The sequence below is a fragment of the Zosterops lateralis genome (assembly GCF_965231275.1).
Source record: "Zosterops lateralis genome assembly, chromosome: 32".
Lineage (NCBI taxonomy): Eukaryota > Metazoa > Chordata > Aves > Passeriformes > Zosteropidae > Zosterops > Zosterops lateralis.
Window position 1 is genome coordinate 1,413,796 of NC_139792.1, and position 18,476 is coordinate 1,432,271.

Here is an 18,476-nt window from a genome sequence, read left to right on the forward strand (position 1 = left end):
AGGACAGGGACATGGGGACAGGGACATTGGGGTTGGGACACTAGGGACAGGGACAGTGGGGACAGGGTCAGTGGGGACAGGGACATGGGGACAGGGACCGGATTGGAGTTGGGACACTGGGGACAGGGACATGGGGACAGGGACATTGGGGTTGGGACACTAGGGACAGGGACACTGGGGACAGGGACAGTGGGGACAGGGACATGGGGACAGGGACATGGGGACAGGGACCGGATTGGAGTTGGGACACTGGGGACAGGGACATGGGGACAGGGACATTGGGGTTGGGACACTAGGGACAGGGACACTGGGGACAGGGACAGTGGGGACAGGGACATGGGGACAGGGACATGGGGACAGGGACCGGATTGGAGTTGGGACACTAGGGACAGGGACACTGGGGACAGGGACATGGGGACAGGGACATTGGGGACAGGGACATTGGGGACAGGGACATTGGGGACAGGGACCGGATTGGAGTTGGGACACTGGGGACAGGGACATTGGGGACAGGGACATCGGGAGCAGGGGCGGGGGACTGGAGCAGTGACAGGGACCGGGGATTGGAATGGGGACACTGGGGACAGGGACAGGGACAGGGACCGAGACCGGGGATTGGGTTCGGGATCCGGGATAAGAACGGGACCTGAACCAGGACCAGGATTGGGATCCGGGATAAGGATGGACCGGGATTGGGATTGGGATCCGGGATAAGGACGGGACCGCATCCCGGCCCTGCGGCCAGACCACAACCGGCCACACGGGGGTCACGGGGAGCGCCCCGGGGGGACACACGGGGGTCACGGGGGGGCACGGGGGGGTCACGGGGGGCGTCACGGGGCTCGAGCGGCCGCACCGGAACAGCCCCGGGGGGACATGGACAGAGCAGGAAGGATTGGGGTCCCCCTGTGAAATCGGGGTCCCCTCCTGTGTCACCCAAAGGGATTGAGGTCCCCCGTGTCACCCACCAGGGTCGGGGTCCCCCTGTGAAATCGGGGTCCCCTCCTGTGTCACCCAAAGGGATTGAGGCCCCCCGTGTCACCCACCAGGGTCGGGGTCCCCCCCATGGATGTCACCCCCCCTCCAGGGGTCCCCAAATCCCCATTTTTGGGGGTCTCCACCTTCCAGGACCCCCCAAAACCCCCTTGGGTGACAAATTGGGGTCCCCCCCCTCATTCTACACCCCCCCACTCTGGGGGTCCCCAAATCCCCCTTTTTGGAGGTCTCCACTTGCCAGGACCCCCCAAAATCCCCTCGGGGTCTCCTCCCCATTCTACACCCCCATGGATGTCACCCCCCTCTCTGGGGGTCCCCAAATCCCCATTTTTGGGGGTCTCCACCTCCCGGGACCCCCCAAAACCCCCTTGGGTGACAAACTGGGGTCCCCCCCCTCATTCTACACCCCCCCACTCTGGGGGTCCCCAAATCCCCATTTTTGGGGGTCTCCACCTCCCAGGACCCCCCAAAACCCCCTTGGGTGACAAACTGGAGTCCCCAAATCCCCCTTTTGGGGGTCTCCACCTCCCTTTCCCCCCCAAAACCCCCTTGGGTGACAAACTGGGGTCCCCAAATCCCCTTTTTGGGGGTCTCCACCTGCCAGGACCCCCCAAAACCCCCTTTATGAGCTGGGGGGGTCCCCAATGCCCCTTTTTTGGGGGTCTCCACCTCCCAGGACCCCCCAAACCCCCTCCCCGACCCGAGTGGGGGGTCCCCGTGTCCCCCCCTCGTCCCCCCCTCCCCCGGTCAGGCCCTGCCCATGTGACCGGGGGGTGGCCCCACGTGGGATGGGGGATGACCCTGGACCCCTCCCCATTTTGGGGGGCGTGTTTATGCAAATGAGGCCCCTTTTTCTGTCCCCGTCCCCATCCCCTGCCCCTCTGCCAGGGGAGAGGTGACACCGGGGACAATGCGGGGACTCGGGGCCATCGCTGTTTTGGGGACATTCCTGCTCCTGGCTCAGGCTCAGAGGCGTGAGTGGGGTTTTTTTGGGGGTGAAGGGGGGTCCTTGAGATTAATTTTTTGGGGGTTTGGGGGTGTAGGATGGTCCTTAAAGTCAAATTATTTTACCGGAGGGGGGGATTGTACCCCAAAAATCCACCCTGGGGGTGGTTGTGGGGTCTTTGGGGGGGGTTTTGGGTGGATTTTGGGTGGTTTTGGGGTCCCTGGGGGTGTTTTGGGTGGATTTTGGGTGATTTTGGGTTCCTTGGAGTGGTTTTTGGGGTCTCTAGGGGTGTTTTTGGGGTCTCTAGGGGTGGTTTTGGGGTCTCTAGGGGTGGTTTTGGGATCTCTGAATGTGTTTTTGGGGTCTCTGGGGGTGTTTTGGGTGGATTTTGGGTCGTTTTGGGATCCCTGGAGGTGGTTTTGGGGTCCCTGGAGGTGTTTTCGGCGTCTCTGGGGGTGTTTTAAGTGGATTTTGGGTGGTTTCGGGGTCTCTGGGGGTGTTTTTGGGGTCTCTGGGGGTGGTTTTGGCGTCTCTGGGGGTGTTTTGGGGTCTCTGGAGGTGTTTTCGGGGTCTCTGGGGGTGTTTTTGGGGTCTCTGGTGGTGTTTTGAGTGGATTTTGTGTGGTTTTGGGGTCTCTAGGGGTGTTTTTGGGGTCCTTGGGGGTGTTTTTGGGGTCTCTGAGGGTGTTTTTGGGGTCTCTGGGGTGGTTTTTGGGGTCCCTGGAGGTGTTTTCGGGGTCTCAGTGGGTGTTTTGAGTGGATTTTGAGTGGTTTTGGGGTCTCTGGAGGTGTTTTTGGGGTCTCTAGGGGTGTTTTTGGGGTGGATTTTGGGCTGTTTTTAGGGTGTTTTGGGGGGATTGGGGATGTGGGGGTCGCCACCCCACTGTCCCCACAAAAAGGGGAGGGGACCCCGTTTTTTGAGTAGGGGGGAGATGTGGAAGGGAGACACGGGGGGCTTGGGGGACAGGGGGAGACCTGAGAGACCCCTGAGAGTGGGGGGACATGGGGGGTCTGAGAGACCCCTGAAAATGGGGGGGACAAGGGACTTGGGGAACAAGGAGAGACCTGAAAATGGGGGTCTTGGGACCCTTGGGATTGAGGGGCCAGGGGTGACCTGGCACTGCCGGGGACCCTCCAGGGGGACCCCCGACACCCCCGACAATGAGGTGACACAGGGGGGACCTTACACAGGTCCCCCTAAAAGTGGGGGACAGGAATGACATGAATGGGGACATGGAGGGGACCTGGCAGACCCCCAACCCCAGTAGGACTTTGCAGCCCCCCAACCCTGGGAGGATTTTGCAGCCCCCCAACCTTGTGGGGTCTTTGCAGCCCCCCAGACCCTGAGGGGACTTTGCAGCCCCTCAACTTTGGGGGGGATTTTGCAGCCCCCCAACCCCAGAGGAATTTTGCAGATCCCCAACCCTGGGGAAACTTTGCAGCCCCCCAGCCTTGAGGTTAATCTGCAGCCCCCCAGACCCTGGGGGGATTTTGCAGCCCCCCAACCTTGGGAGGACTTTGCAGCCCCCAGCCCTGGGGGGATTTTGCACCCCCCCAACCCTGGGGTGGATTTAGCAGCCCCCCAACCTTGGGGAAACTTTGCAGCCCCCCAGCCTTGAGGTTAATCTGCAGCCCCCAAACCCTGGAGGGATTTTGCAACCCCCCAGCAATTGGGGAAACTCTGCAGCCCCCCAACCCTGGGGTGGATTTTGCAGCCCCCCAAACCCTGAGGTTAATCTCCAGCCCCCCAGACCCTGGGGGGACTTTGCAGACCCCTAACCCCAGTAGGACTTTGCAGCCCCCCAACTTTGGGGGGAATTTTGCAGCCCCCTGACCCTCTGGGGAATTTGCAGCCCCCTGGTCCTGGGGGGATTTGCAGCTCCCCAACCCTGGGGTGACTTTGCAGCCCCCCAACTTTGGGGGGGATTTTGCAGCCGCCCAACCTTGGGGGGGGGTCTTTGCAGCCCCCCAACCCTTTGGGGTCTTTGCAGCCCCCCAACTTTGGGGAGGATTTTGCAGCCCCCCAATCTTGGAGGGCCCCTGGCAGCCCCCCAAGCCCGGGGGGCACACGGGGGGGGGTCCCCGCCCCACATCCCGTCCCGTCCCGGCCGGGCCCGGCTCAGCTGAGCGTCACATGAAAGGGCTTTGGGGCCCATGTGACGGCTTTGCCCCGCGCGTGAGCGGCCCCAGCTCCGTCACGAGGCCCCCCTGTCCCCCCAGGGTCCCCCCCTGTCCCCCCAAGTCCCCCCAGGGTCCCCCCCTGTCCCCCCAGGTCCCCCCAGGGTCTCCTCAGGTCCCCCCAGGTCCCTTCAGGTCCCTCCGTGTCCCTCCATGGTCCCCCCAGGTCCCTCCAGGGTCCCCCAGGGTCACCCCGTGTCCCCCCGTGTCCCCCTCATGTCCCCCAGGGTCCCCCCAGGTCTCTCCAGGATCTCCCCAGGGTCCCCCCAGGCTCCCCCTGTGTCCCCCCAGGGTCTCCTCAGGTCCCCTCAGGTCCCCTCAGGTCCCCCAAGGTCCCCTCAGGGTCCCCCCAGGTCCCTCCAGGGTCCCCCTGTGTCCCCCCAGGGTCCCCTCAGGTCCCCCCAGGGTCCCCCCAGGTCCCTCCATGTCCCCCCAGGGTCCCCTCAGGTCCCCTCAGGTCCCCCCAAGTCCCCCCAGGTCCCCCCAGGGTCCCCCCAGGTCCCCCCAAAGGTCTGGGCACCCCCAGGGATTTGGGGACACATTTGGGTCCTGGGTGAGGGGGGGACATTGGGGACATGGGGACGTCACAGAGCCCTGAGAGTGGGGACACAGGGGACACAGGGGACCTGAGAGTGGGGGACAAGGGGGACATGAGTGACCTCACAGACCCCTGGGAGTTGGGGACATTGGGGTCCCGGCAATGTCCTGGGAGTTGGGGACGTGTGGGACTTGTCAGCCCCCTGAGAGCTGGGGACAAGAGGGACATGGGGGACATGGGGATCTCTCTTGGGAGTTGGGGACATGGCGGGACCCTTCAGCCCCAATGAGCTGGGAACGTGGAGGGATGTGACAGACCCCTGGGAGAGGGTCACACGAGTGTCCCTCCTGCTGACAACTGTCCCTGTCCTATCCCTATCCCTGTCCCATCCTTGTCCCATCCCTGTCCCTGTCTTGTCCCCATCCCCATCCCTGTCCCCAAACCCTGTCCCCATCTCTGTCCCTGTCCTATCCCTGTCCCCAATGTCCCCATCCCTGTCCCCATCCCTGTCCCTGTCTTGTCCCCATCCCTGTCCCCAATGTCCCCATCCCTGTCCCCATCCCTGTCCCCATCCCTGTCCCATCCCTGTCCCATCCCTGTCCCCTGTCCCTTTCCCTGTCCCTTTGTCCCTGTCCCATCCCCATCCCTGTCCCCATCCCTGTCCCTTGCCCTGTCCCTTTGTCCCTGTCCCATCCCTATCCCTGTCCCCAATGTCCCCAATGCCCCATCCATGTCCCATCCCTGTCCCCATCCCTGTCCCCATCCCTGTCCCTCCATCCCATCCCTGTCCCATCCCTGTCCCCATCCCTATCCCCAATGTCCCCATCCCTGTCCCATCCCTGTCCCCATCCCTGTCCCCATCCCTATCCCCAATGTCCCCATCCCTGTCCCATCCCTGTCCCCATCCCTGTCCCCATCCCTATCCCCAATGTCCCCATCCCTGTCCCATCCCTGTCCCCATCCCTGTCCCATCCCTGTCCCCATCCCTGTCCCCATCCCTGTCCCCTGTCCCTTTCCCTGTCCCTTTGTCCCTGTCCCATCCCTATCCCTGTCCCCAATGTCCCCAATGCCCCATCCCTGTCCCCATCCCTGTCCCCTGTCCCTTTCCCTGTCCCTTTGTCCCTGTCCCATCCCTATCCCTGTCCCCAATGTCCCCAATGCCCCATCCCTGTCCCCATCCCTGTCCCTCCATCTCATCCCTGTCCCATCCCTGTCCCCATCCCTATCCCCAATGTCCCCATCCCTGTCCCATCCCTGTCCCCACTGTCCCCGCTGTCCCCGCTGTCCCCACTGTCCCCGCTGTCCCCACTGTCCCCACTGTCCCCTGTGTCCCCGCTGTCCCCACTGTCCCCGCAGGGTCCCCGGGCCGGTCCCGCACCCCCAGCCGGGCAGGGACAGGGGCAGGGCGGGGGCCGGGCCCGTTCCGCTCCTGGGACTCGGGCCTTTACCTGCCCTGGTGGCACCGGGGGACACGGGACTGCTGGACGGGTGAGTGGCACCATTGTCACCTTGGGGTCAGTTATAAACTTGTAAGTTTATAAATAGAGTTATAAGTTTATAACTTCATAATTTTACATACTATGTTATAATATGTATATAATATTGTTTTATATAACTATGTAATTTTTATAATTTTTTGTGTTTTATAATTTTAATAATTTTATAACGTAATAATTTAATATATGTTATATATTATACATAGTATACAATATATGATTTTATATAACTGTATAACTTTTTATAATTTTGTATTATTTTATGATTTCATATTTTATATAATGTATTATAATATATTATATATATTACATAAAATATAACACATGTAACTTTATATAACCATATAAATTTTTATAATTTTATTTTTATATAATTTTATATAATTTTGTAACTTCATAATTTTATATAATATATAATACACTATATATAAGATATTATATATAACATAATTTTGTGTAACTGTAATTTTTTATAACTTTATAACATCATAGTTTTATAACAGATATTATAATATTATATATATATATAACCTACAATATATCATTTTATATAACCATATAATTTTTTATAATTTTTTATAACTTTACAATATAAATTTTTCCCGATTCTGCCCTCTCTGTGTCTATATAAATATATACATGTAATATATAATTGTTTATAATTTTATAAAATTTTACATATTTTTATACAATTTTACACCTTTACAATATAAATTTTTCCCCCCTGTGTGTGTCCCTTGCAGGTGGTGACGTGACCTTTGACATCAGCAACGACGCCCCGACCCTGGCGGGGGCCGAGGCCACGTTCTCCATCGCCCTGAGGTTCCCCAAAAACCAGACCCTGCTGCCGGACGGGCGGGTGGTGTGGGGACAGAACTGCACTGTCAACGGTCAGTGATCATAAAATATCCTAAAATATCCTAAACAGCCCCAAAATACCCCAAACCAGACCTTGCTGCCCGATGGGCGGGTGGTGTGGGGAGAGAACTGCACCGTGAACGGTCAGTGAGCACAAAATAACCCCTGAAATATCCTAAAAGTGCCCTGAAATACCCCAAAAACTGCACTGAAATACCCTAAACCAGCCCAAAACTGCCCTGAAATAGCCCAAACCAGACCCTGCTGCCGGATGGACGGGTGGTGTGGGGAGAGAACTGCACTGTCAATGGTTAGTGATCCTAAAATAACCCCTAAAATATCCTAAAATCCCCCTGAAATAGCCCAAACCAGACCCTGCTGCCGGACGGGAGGGTGGTGTGGGGACAGAACTGCACCGTCAATGGTTAGTGAGCAAAAAATATCCTAAAATATCCTAAACAGCCCCAAAATACCCCAAACCCACTCAAAAACTGCCCTGAAATACCCCAATGAACCGTGAACGGCCAGTGATCCTAAAATAACCCCTGAAATATCCTAAAATCCCCCTGAAATACCCCAAACCCACCCAAAACTGCCCTGAAATAGCCCAAATCAGACCCTGCTGCCCCATGAGAGGGTGGTGTGGGGGCAGAACTGCACTGTCAATGGTTAGTGATCATAAAATAACCCCTAAAATATCCTAAAATCCCCCTGAAATAGCCCAAACCAGACCCTGCTGCCGGACGGGAGGGTGGTGTGGGGACAGAACTGCACTGTCAATGGTCAGTGATCATAAAATATCCTAAAATCCCCCTGAAATACCTCAAAAACTGCACTGAAATAGCCCAAAACGGCACTGAAATACCCTAAAACAAAACTGCCCTGAAATACTCCAAAACGCTCTAAAATCCCCCTGAAATACCCTAAAACAGCCCTGGAATATCCTAAAACCCCCCTAAAATACTCTAAAACTGCACTGAAATACCCTGAAATACCCCAAAACCAGACCCTGTGTGTTGTGTCCCCTGACCCTCACCCTGTGTGTCCCCACAGTGTCCCCACTGTCCCCTGACCCCGTGTGTCCCCGTGTGTCCCCACAGGCACACAGGTGACCCGAGGGGACCTGGTGTCCCCTGACCCCATGTGTCCCCGCAGTGTCCCCTCTGTCCCCTCACCCTCACCCTGTGTGTCCCCATGGTGTCCCCACTGTTCCCTGACCCTGTGTGTCCCCATGGTGTCCCTGCTGTCCCCTGACCCCATGTGTCCCCGTGTGTCCCCACAGTGTCCCATGTCCCCTGACCTCATGTGTCCCCATGTGTCCCCATGGTGTCCCCTGACCCCGTGGTGTCCCCACAGGCACACAGGTGACCCGGGGTGACCCGGTGTCCCCTGACCCCGTGTGTCCCCTGACCCCGTGTGTCCCCTGACCCTGTGTGTCCCCATGGTGTTCCCTGACCCCGTGTGTCCCCATGTGTCCCCACAGGCACACAGGTGGCCCGGGGTGACCCAGTGTCCCCTGACCCTGTGTGTCCCCACTGTCCCCACAGGCACACAGGTGGCCCGGGGTGACCCGGTGTCCCCTGACCCCGTGTGTCCCCATGTGTCCCCACAGGCACGCAGGTGGCCCAGGGTGACCCAGTGTTCCCTGACCCTGGTGTCCCCATGGTGTCCCCTGACCCTGTGTGTCCCCATAGTGTCCCCTGACCCCGTGTGTCCCCATGTGTCCCCACAGGCACGCAGGTGGCCCGGGGTGACCCAGTGTCCCCTGACCCCGTGTGTCCCCACTGTCCCCACAGGCACACAGGTGGCCCGGGGTGACCCGGTGTTCCCGGAGCAGCCGGACGCCGTCGGGGCCTTTCCGGACGGGCAGCCCCTGCCCCGGGGCAAGAGGGGAAAGTTCGTCTACGTCTGGTGGACCTGGGGTGAGCAGGGGACCCCAACACCGCCCGGGGGGACAGCGGGGTGGCACTGAGCCCGCCCAGGTGGCACTGACCCTGCCATGGTGGCAGTGACCACGCTGTGGTGGCACTGACCCTGCCAAGGTGTCACTGTCCCCATGCTGTCACTGTCCCCATTGTCCTCATGGTGTCCCCAAGGCGGTACTGGCAGGTGGTGGCCGGGCTGTCCCCATGCTGGCACTGTCCCCATGGTGTCCCTATGGTGGCACTGTCCCCATGTCCCCAGGGCGGTACTGGCAGGTGGTGTCCCCACACTGTCCCTGTCCCCATTGTCCCCATGGTGTCCCCATGCTGTCCCTGTCCCCAGGGTGGTACTGGCAGGTGGTGGCCAGGCTCAGGGTGTCACTGTCGCTGTCCCCATGTCCCCAGGGCGGTACTGGCAGGTGGTGGCACTGTCCCCATTGTCCCCATGGTGTCCCCAGGGCGGTACTGACAGGTGGTGGCCGGGCTGTCCCCATTGTCCCCATTGTCCCCATGGTGTCCCTGTCCCCAGGGCGGTACTGGGAGGTGGTGGACGGGCTCAGAGTGTCACTGTCCCCATTGTCCCCTGTCCCCAGGGTGGTACTGGCAGGTGGTGGCACTGTCCCCATTGTCCCCATGTCCCCAGGGCGGTACTGGCAGGTGGTGGCACTGTCCCCATTGTCCCCATGTCCCCAGGGCGGTACTGGCAGGTGGTGGACGGGCTGTCCCCACTGTCCCCATTGTCCCCTGTCCCCAGGGCGGTACTGGCAGGTGGTGGCACTGTCCCCATTGTCCCCTGTCCCCAGGGCGGTACTGGCAGGTGGTGGACGGCGCGGCCTCCCAGCTGACGGTGGGCACGGCGGGGGTCCCGCTGGGCTCCTACACCATGGAGGTGGTCGTGTACCACTACCGGGGCCGGCAGAAGTTCATCCCCATCGGACACGCCAGCACTCAGTTCAGTGTCACCGGTGGGTGACAACGGGGGAAAGGGGTGGGGGACACTGGGGACACCTGGAAATGGGGGTGGGTGACACCAGGACACCGGGAAATGGGGGTGGGTGGCACTGGGGGATGCCAGGGGATGCCGGGGACACTGGGGACACTGAGGGACACCGGGGGAAAGGGGTTGGGGACACTGGGGACACCGGGGAAAGGGGTGTGGGGACACCGGGGACACTGGGAAATGGGGATGGGGAGCACTGGGGACACTGGGAAATGGGGCGGGGGACAATGGGGGACACCAGGAAGAAAATGGGTGAGGGGTTTAGGGTGAGAAACAGAGTGGGGGGTTTGGGGTGGGGAATGTGGCGGTGGGGTGGGGATGATGAGGTTGTGGGTGCAGGTGGCACTGGCTGGTGGCATTGCAGGTGACAGGGTGGTGGCAGCCAGGACAGCGGGTGTTGGGGTGGTGGTGACACTGAGTGCAGGTGACAGGGGGGTTTGGGGCTGCAGGTGACACTGGGTTTCAGGGCAGTAAGTGACACTGGCTGTAGGTGACACTGCCTGTCGGTGACACTGGAGTAGGTGACACTGGGTTTCAGGGCAGTAGGTGACATTGGCTGTAGGTGACATTGGCTGTAGGTGACGCTGGGCTTCAGGGCAGTAGGTGACACTGGAGTAGGTGACACTGGGGTAGGTGACAGAGGCTGTAGGTGACGCTGGGCTTCAGGGCAGTAGGTGACAGTGGCTATAGGTGACACTGGCTGTAGGTGACACTCGGCTTCAGGGCAGTAGGTGACACTGGCACCAGGTGCCACCACCTCCAGGTGACACTCCGTGCCACCCCTCCCTCCTCCCCTGTCCCCCCTGTCCCCCCTGTCCCCACAGACCAAGTCCCGTTCTCCGTGGAGGTGTCTCAGCTCGGTGACACCGACGCGGTGACAGCCCCGAGCGGGGACGGTCGTTTCGTGCGGAACCGCGCGGTGTCGTTCACGGTGCGGCTGCACGACCCCAGCCGGTACCTGCGCGACGCCGACGTGTCCTACTCGTGGGACTTCGGGGACCAGAGCGGGACCCTCATCTCGCGCAGCACCACCGTCACCCACACCTACCTGGAGACCGGCACCTTCTCGGCCCGCCTGGTGCTCCAGGCCGCCATCCCCCTCAGTCCCTGCGGTCCCACGACCGGCCCCGGGCCCACCGGGGGTCCCACGGTGACACAGCCCGCTGGGACCACCCCCCAGGCCGGGGGACAGAGCACGGCGGTGGTGGTGGTCAGCACGGGTAAGGGGTGAGGGAGGGTGGGGAGGGGTGTTGTCCTGCTGGTCAGAGCTACCGGGGTCATCCCGACCCATGGGGGGTGTCACCGGTGTCACCTCATCACATAGGGGGTGTCACCAGTGTCCTCCTGCCTTAGGGTGTCCCCAATGTCCTCCTGCCTTAGGGTGTCCCCCCACCCCATAGCGTGTGTCCCCAGGGTCACCCTGACCCATAGTGTGTGTCCCCAGTGTCCCCACACTCCCCAGAGCACCCAGAGCCACCCCTCGTCATAGTGTGTGTCACCGGTGTCACCTCACCCCATGGGGTGTGTCCCCAGTGTCCTTCTGCCTTAGGGTGTCCCCCCACCCCATAGCGTGTGTCCCCAGGGTCACCCTGACCCATAGTGTGTGTCCCCAGTGTCCCCACACTCCCCAGAGCACCCAGAGCCACCCCTCGTCATAGTGTGTGTCACCGGTGTCACCTCACTCCATGGGGTTTGTCACCGGTGTCCCCACACTCCTCAGAGCACCCAGAGCCACCTCACCCCATAGTGTGTGTCCCCAGTGTCCCCACACTACCCAGAACCACCCCACCCCATTGTGTGTCTCCCCAGTGTCCTCCTGCCCCAGGGTGTCACCAGTGTCCTCCTGCCCCAGTGTCACCCCACCCCATAGCGTGTGTCCCCAGTGTCCCCCCATTGCTCAGAGCCCCCAGTGTCCCCGCACCCCATAGTGTGTGTCCCCAGTGTCCCCACACTCCATGGAGTGTGTCCCCAGTGTCCCCACACTCCTCAGAGCACCCAGAGCCACCCCACCCCATGGGGTGTGTCCCCAGTGTCCTCCTGCCCCAGGGTGTCACCAGTGTCCCCCTGCCCCAGTGTCCCCCCTTACCCCACAGAGCCCCCAGGGCCCCCCAACCCACAGCGTGTCCCCAGTGTCACCTAAAGGGACACAAAACACCCCTGACACTGCAGCTGGGGGGGGGTCCCATACCAGAGGTGACCCCAGCCCGGCTCTGGGGGTCCTGGGGGTGTCCCCAACCCGGGTCCCAGGGGTGACCCCTAACCCAGACTCTGGGGGTCCCAGGGGTGACTCTGGGGGTCCCTGGGGGTGACCCCAGTCTGAGCTCTGAGGGTCCCAGGGGTGACTCTGGGGGTCCAGGGGTGACCCCATCCCCGCTTTCCCCGCAGCCCCTGCAGCCTCCGGGGAGCCGGCGGAGCCCACGGGAGGGTCGGCGGTGGAACCCTCTGTCCTGTTGTCACCGACCCCGCTGTCCCCTCTGTCCCCGCTGTCACCGATCCCTCTGTCCCTGCTGTCACCGAGCCCGCCGGCACCGCCGCCACCGACCCCTCCTCTGTCCCCGCTGTCCCCTCTGTCCCCGCTGTCACCGCCGCCACTGTCGCCTCCTCCGCGTCCCCCGATGTCGCCACCGCCCGTCGGGGACACCTCGGTCACCGTGGAGGGGACAGCGGCTGCAGGTGAGTGATGGCCTGGGCCAGGGAGGGGACACGTCGGGGGGTGTGTCACCAAGGGCTCAGTGTCCCCAAGGGCTCGGTGTCCCCAAGGGCTGGGTGTTATCAAGAGCTCAGTGTCCCCAAGGGTTCGGTGTCCCCAAGGGCTCGATGTCCCCAAGAGTTCGGTGTCATCAAGGACTTGGTGTCCCCAAGGGCTCAGTGTCCCCAAGAGTTCAGTGTCCCCAAGAGTTCAGTGTCCCCACGGGGCTCGGTGTCCCCAAGAGCTCGGTGTCCCCAAGAGCTTGGTGTCCCCAAGGGCTCAGTGTCATTGAGAGCTCAGTGTCCCCAAGGGCTCGGTGTCCCCAAGGATTTAGTGTCCCCAAAGGCTCAGTGTCCCTGAGATCTCACTGTCCCCAAGGGCTCAGTGTCCTCGAGATCTCAGTGTCCCCAAGGTCTTGTTGTCCCCAAGGTCTCGGTGTCCCCAAGGGCTCGGTGTCCCTTTGTCCCCACCCAGCATTTCCTGTGTGTCCCTGCAGATGCGGCGACAGATGGAGGCACCGGTGATGTCACAGCTGCATCAGCCACAGCTGGATCAGCCACAGCTGGATCAGCCACAGCTGCAGCCACAGCTGGATCAGCCACAGCTGGACCCGTCGATGCCACCGCTGCAGCCACTCTCGGTGTCACCGTGGATGCCACCATAGCAGCCACCCTGGGAGCCACCACAGCATCCCTGGCCGCTGCCACAGCTGGATCCACATCTGCAGCCACATCTGGAGCCACATCTGGAACCACAGCCCAGCCCCTGGCCCTGGTCAAGCGCCAGGCCCCGGCCGAGGACTCCCCGGGCTGTGTCCTGTATCGTTACGGCACTTTCGCCACTCAGCTGGACATTGTCCGTGAGTCTGGGGGTCTGGGGGGTCCTGGAGGTGTCCTGGGGGTCCTGGGGGGTCCTGGGGGTGTCCTGGGGGTCCCTGGGGGGTCCTGGGGGTCCTGGGGGGTCCAGACCCCGCTGACCCCTCCCTGTCCCCCCTCAGAGGGCATCGAGAGCGTGGCCATCGTGCAGGTGGTGCCCGAGGGCGGCGGCAGCAGCGTGGAGCTGACGGTGACCTGCGAGGGCGGGTCAGTTGGGGACAACAGCGGTGACAGTGGTGACAGCGGGGCTGGGGTGGCCCTGCCCCCGAGGAGGAGGTGGCAGGGACATGGGGACAGGGTCCTGGGGGTGAGAGTGAACTGGGATTGTCCCCTTGGAGGGGACAGGGGTCATTGGGGTCCCTTGGGTGGGGCTGGGCTGGGATTGTCCCCTTGGGGGTGACAGGGACAGGGTGACACGGTCCCCAAAGTCCCCGAGGGTCTCTCTACGCTGTCCCCGCGGTGTCCCCAGCCCCGGTGTCCCATGTCCCCACCCCGCGGTGTCCCCAGCCCCGGTGTCCCGTGTCCCCAGCCCTGTGTCCTGTGTCCCCAGCCCCGATGTCACGGTGTCCCCAACCCTGATGTCCCATGTCCCCAGCCCCGATGTCCCATGTCTCCAGCCCTGATGTCACGGTGTCCCCAGCCCCAATGTCACTGTGTCCCCATCCCGGTGTCCCGTGTCCCCATCCCTGATGTCCCATGTCCCCAGCCCCGATGTCGCGGTGTCCCAGCCCTGATGTCCCATGTCCCCAGCCCTGATGCCGCAGTGTCCCCAGCCCCGGTGTCCCATGTCCCCATCCCGGTGTCCCGTGTCCCCCCAGGCTGCCCGAGGAGGTGTGCACGGTGGTGGCAGATGCAGATTGTCGCACGGCGGTGGCCGAGTCCTGCTCGGCCGTGTCACCGTCCCCGGGCTGCGAGCTCGTCCTGCGCCAGGACTTCAACGGCTCCGGCCTCTTCTGCCTCAACGTGTCCCTGGCCAACGGCAACGGGCTGGCCGTGGCCACCACACGGGTGGCCGTGGGAGGTGGGACATGGGGACAGGGTCCCCCAAGGTCCCCTGGGTGGGGATGGGGTGGGATTGAACCTGTGGAGGTGACACAGGGAACGGGCTGGCCGTGGCCACCACACGGGTGGCCGTGGGAGGTGGGACATGGGGACAGGGTCCCTAAGGGTCCCCTGGGTGGGGCTGAGATGGGACTGTCCCCTTGGAGGTGACAGGGACACAGGGACAGGGTCATCGGAGTCCCCTGGGTGGGGATGGGGTGGGATTGAACCCATGGAGGTGGCAGGGACAGGGGACAGTCTGGGGACAGGGTCCTGGGGGTCCATTGGGTTGTCAGAGAAGGTGACAGGAACACGGGGACAGGGTCCCCCAGGGTCTCCTGGGTGGGGTGAGATGGGATTGAACCCGTGGAGGTGACAGGGACAGAAGGACACGGTCATTGGAGTCCCCTGGGTGGGGGTGAGATGGGACTGAACCCATGGAGGTGACAGGGACATGGGGACAGGGTCCCCCAGGGTCCCCTGGGTGGGGGTGGACTAAGATTGTCCCCTTGGAAGTGTCAAGGACAGAAGGACACGGTCATTGGAGTCCCCTGGGTGAGGGTGAGATGCGATTGTCCCCATGGACGTGACAGGGACATGGGGACACGGTCCCCAGGTGGAGTTGAGCTGTCCCTACCCTGGAGAAGGTGACAGGGACACTGGGACAGGTCCTCAGGGTCCCCTGGGTGGGGCTGGGCTGGGACTGTCCCCTTGGAGGTGACAGGGACATGGTGACAGGTCCCAGGAGGATGTCCCCAAGGCCCCCCGGGTGGCACTGGGCTGTCCCTGCCCTGTCAGAGGTGGCACAGGGTCCAGGGATGTCCCCAAGGCCTCCCGGGTGACACTGGGCTGTCCCTGCCCTGTCAGAGGTGACACTGACAGGGTGGCAGGTCCCGGGGGATGTCCCCAGGGGTGACATTGAGCTGTCCCTGTCCCCAGATGTCCCCCCGGCCACAGGCAGGACCACCCTGTTCGTGGGGCTGGTGCTGGTGGCGGCTGCGCTGGGCACGGCGGCCTACACCTACAGGTGAGGGGACATGGGGACAGTGGGGACATGGGGACATGTGGGGACAGTGGGGACAGCGGGGACATGTGGATACATATGAGGACAGTGGGGACACCACATGGACATTGGGGACAGTGGGGACACTGCAGGGACACCACGGGGACACTGGAGACAGCGGGGACATGTGGGGACATTGGGGACAGCGGGGACCCCACAGGGACATTGGGGACAGCAAGGACATTGGGGACATGTGGGGACATCGGGGAGAGAAGGGACACCACGGGGACATTGGGGACAGCGGGGACATTGATGGGGACATTGGAGACAGTGGGGAGAGTGGGGACACATAGGGACATTGGGGACAGCGGGGACATTGGGGACATTGAGGACAGAGGGGACACCGCATGGACATTGGGGACAGGGGCGACATTAATGGGGACAGTGGGGACATGTGGGGACATTGGGGACAGTGAGGACAGCGGGGACATGTGGGGACACTGTGGGTACACTGAGGACAGCGGGGACATTGGGGACAGCAGGGACACTGCATGAACATTGGGGACACTGGGGACACCGTGGGGACATTGGGGACAGCGGGGACACTGCATGAACATTGGGGACACTGGGGACACCGTGGGGACATTGGGGACAGCGGGGACACTGCAGGGACATTGGGGACACTGGGGACACTGGGGACACCGTGGGGACATTGGGGACAGCGGGGACACCGCAGGGACATTGGGACACAGTGGGGACACACGGGGTGAGGGGCTCAGGGCATGAGGGGACATTGGGGACACCACGGGGACACATGGGGTGGGGGGCTCAGGGGGCTCAGGGACGTTGGGGACACTCCCTATGGGGTGGAGGTGACACGGTGGGATGGGAGGTGACGCTATGGGGTTGAGGACACTTCTTATGGAGTTGGGGACATTGGGGACACTCCATGGGGTGGGGGGTGACACCATGGGGTGGGAGGTGACACTGTGGGGTAGGCCACACTTCTTATGGGGTGGAGGTGACACCATGGGGTTGGGGACACTTCATGGGGTGGGAGGTGACACTGGGGTTGGGACATCAAGGACACTCCCTATGGGATGGAGGTGACACCGTGGGTGGGAGGTGACACCATGGGGTTGGGGACACTCTTTATGGGGTTGGGGACATTGGGGACACTCCCTATGGGCTGGAGGTGACACTGTGGTTGGGGACACTCCATGGGGTGGGAGGTGACACCGTGGGGTTGGGGACACTCTTTATGGGGTTGGGGACATTGGGGACACTCCCTATGGGCTGGAGGTGACACTGTGGTTGGGGACACTCCATGGGGTGGGAGGTGACACTGTGGTTGGGGACACTCCATGGGGTGGGAGGTGACACCGTGGGGTTGGGGACACTCTTTATGGGGTTGGGGACATTGGGGACACTCCCTATGGGCTGGAGGTGACACTGTGGTTGGGGACACTCCATGGGGTGGGAGGTGACACCGTGGGGTTGGGGACACTCTTTATGGGGTTGGCGACCTTGGGGACACTCCATGGGGTGGGAGGTGACACTGTGGGGTTGGGGACACTCCATGGGGTGGGAGGTGACACCGTGGGGTTGGGGACACTCTTTATGGGGTTGGCGACCTTGGGGACACTCCATGGGGTGGGAGGTGACACTGTGGTTGGGGACACTCCATGGGGTGGGAGGTGACACCATGGGGTTGGGGACACTCCCTATTGGGTTGGGGACATCAGGGACACTCTTTATGGGCTGGAGGTGACACCATGGGGTTGGGGACATCAAGGACACTCCCTATGGGATGGAGGTGACACCATGGGATGGGAGGTGACACCGTGGGGTTGGGGACACTCTTTATGGGGTTGGGGACATTGGGGACACTCCATGGGATGGGAGGTGACACTGTGGGGTTGGGGACACTCCATGGGGTGGGAGGTGACACTATGGGGTAGGCCACACTCCATGGGCTGGATGTGACACCGTGGGATGGGAGGTGACACCGTGGGGTTGGGGACACCCCACAGGCTGGAGGTGACACCGTGGGCTTGGTGCCACCCCGCGGGCCGCCACCTGACCCCGCTGTCCCCTCGGTGTCCCCTCAGACGAGTCAAGTACACGTCCCTGTCCCCGGCGTTGTCCCCCTCTGTCCCCGCCCGGCCCCGCGCGTGGCTGTCCCCAAATGTCACCGTCCGGCGCCTCCTCCAGCGAGCCCTGGGGGGGTCCCCGAGCGGCGAGAGCAGCCCCCTCCTCCGGGGACACTCGGTCTAGGGACCCCCCACCCCAAAACGCCCCCCCCTGGTACAGCCCGAGCCCCCCAGGACCCCCCCGGAGCACGGGGAGGGGACACTGGGGACACGCGCGGTCACCTCAGTGTCACACCGAGATTAAAGCTCAGCTGTGCCCCAGCTTGTGGATTGTGTGCTTTTGGGGGGTCCTGGGGGGGATTTTGGGGGTCCTGGGGTGTCCTGGAAGGGTTTTGGGGTGTCCTGGAGGAGGTTTGGGGGGTCCTGGAGGAGTTTGGGATGTCCTGGAGGGAGTTTGGGGGGTCCCGAGGGGAGATTTTGGGGTCCTGGAAGGATTTTGGGGGTCCTGGATGGGTTTGAGGTGTACTGGAGGGGGTTTGGAGGGTCCTGGGGGAGTTTTGGGGGGTCCTGGGGGTGGTTTTTGGGGTCCTGGAGGGGATTTGGTTGTCCTGGATGGGTTTGGGGTGTCCTGGAGGGGATTTGGGGGGGGTCTTGCGGGGATTTTGGGGGTCCTGGGAGGGTTTGGGATGTCCTGGATGGGTTTGGGGGTCCCGAGGGAGATTTGGGGGTCCTGGATGGGTTTGGGGGGTCCCGAGGGGAGATTTGGGGGTCCTGGATGGATTTTGGGGGTCCTGGATGGGTTTTGGGGGGTCCTGGGGGTGGTTTTGGGGGTCCTGGAGGGG

The 18,476-nt window shown here is 61.9% G+C and overlaps 1 protein-coding gene across 1 annotated transcript; it reads left to right on the top strand.

Annotated features, from left to right (window-relative positions):
- Positions 1-1,906: 1,906 nt before the first annotated feature.
- Positions 1,907-17,818, top strand: PMEL (premelanosome protein; the record flags this gene model as incomplete). Its single annotated transcript, XM_083880986.1, is given in 14 exon segments — positions 1,907-1,970; positions 6,014-6,145; positions 6,897-7,043; positions 8,808-8,933; positions 9,737-9,898; positions 10,758-11,153; positions 12,319-12,375; positions 12,378-12,400; positions 12,452-12,563; positions 13,119-13,481; positions 13,620-13,704; positions 14,316-14,518; positions 15,478-15,565; positions 17,653-17,818. Coding segments are annotated over 14 exon segments (2,124 nt in total).
- Positions 17,819-18,476: the final 658 nt, after the last annotated feature.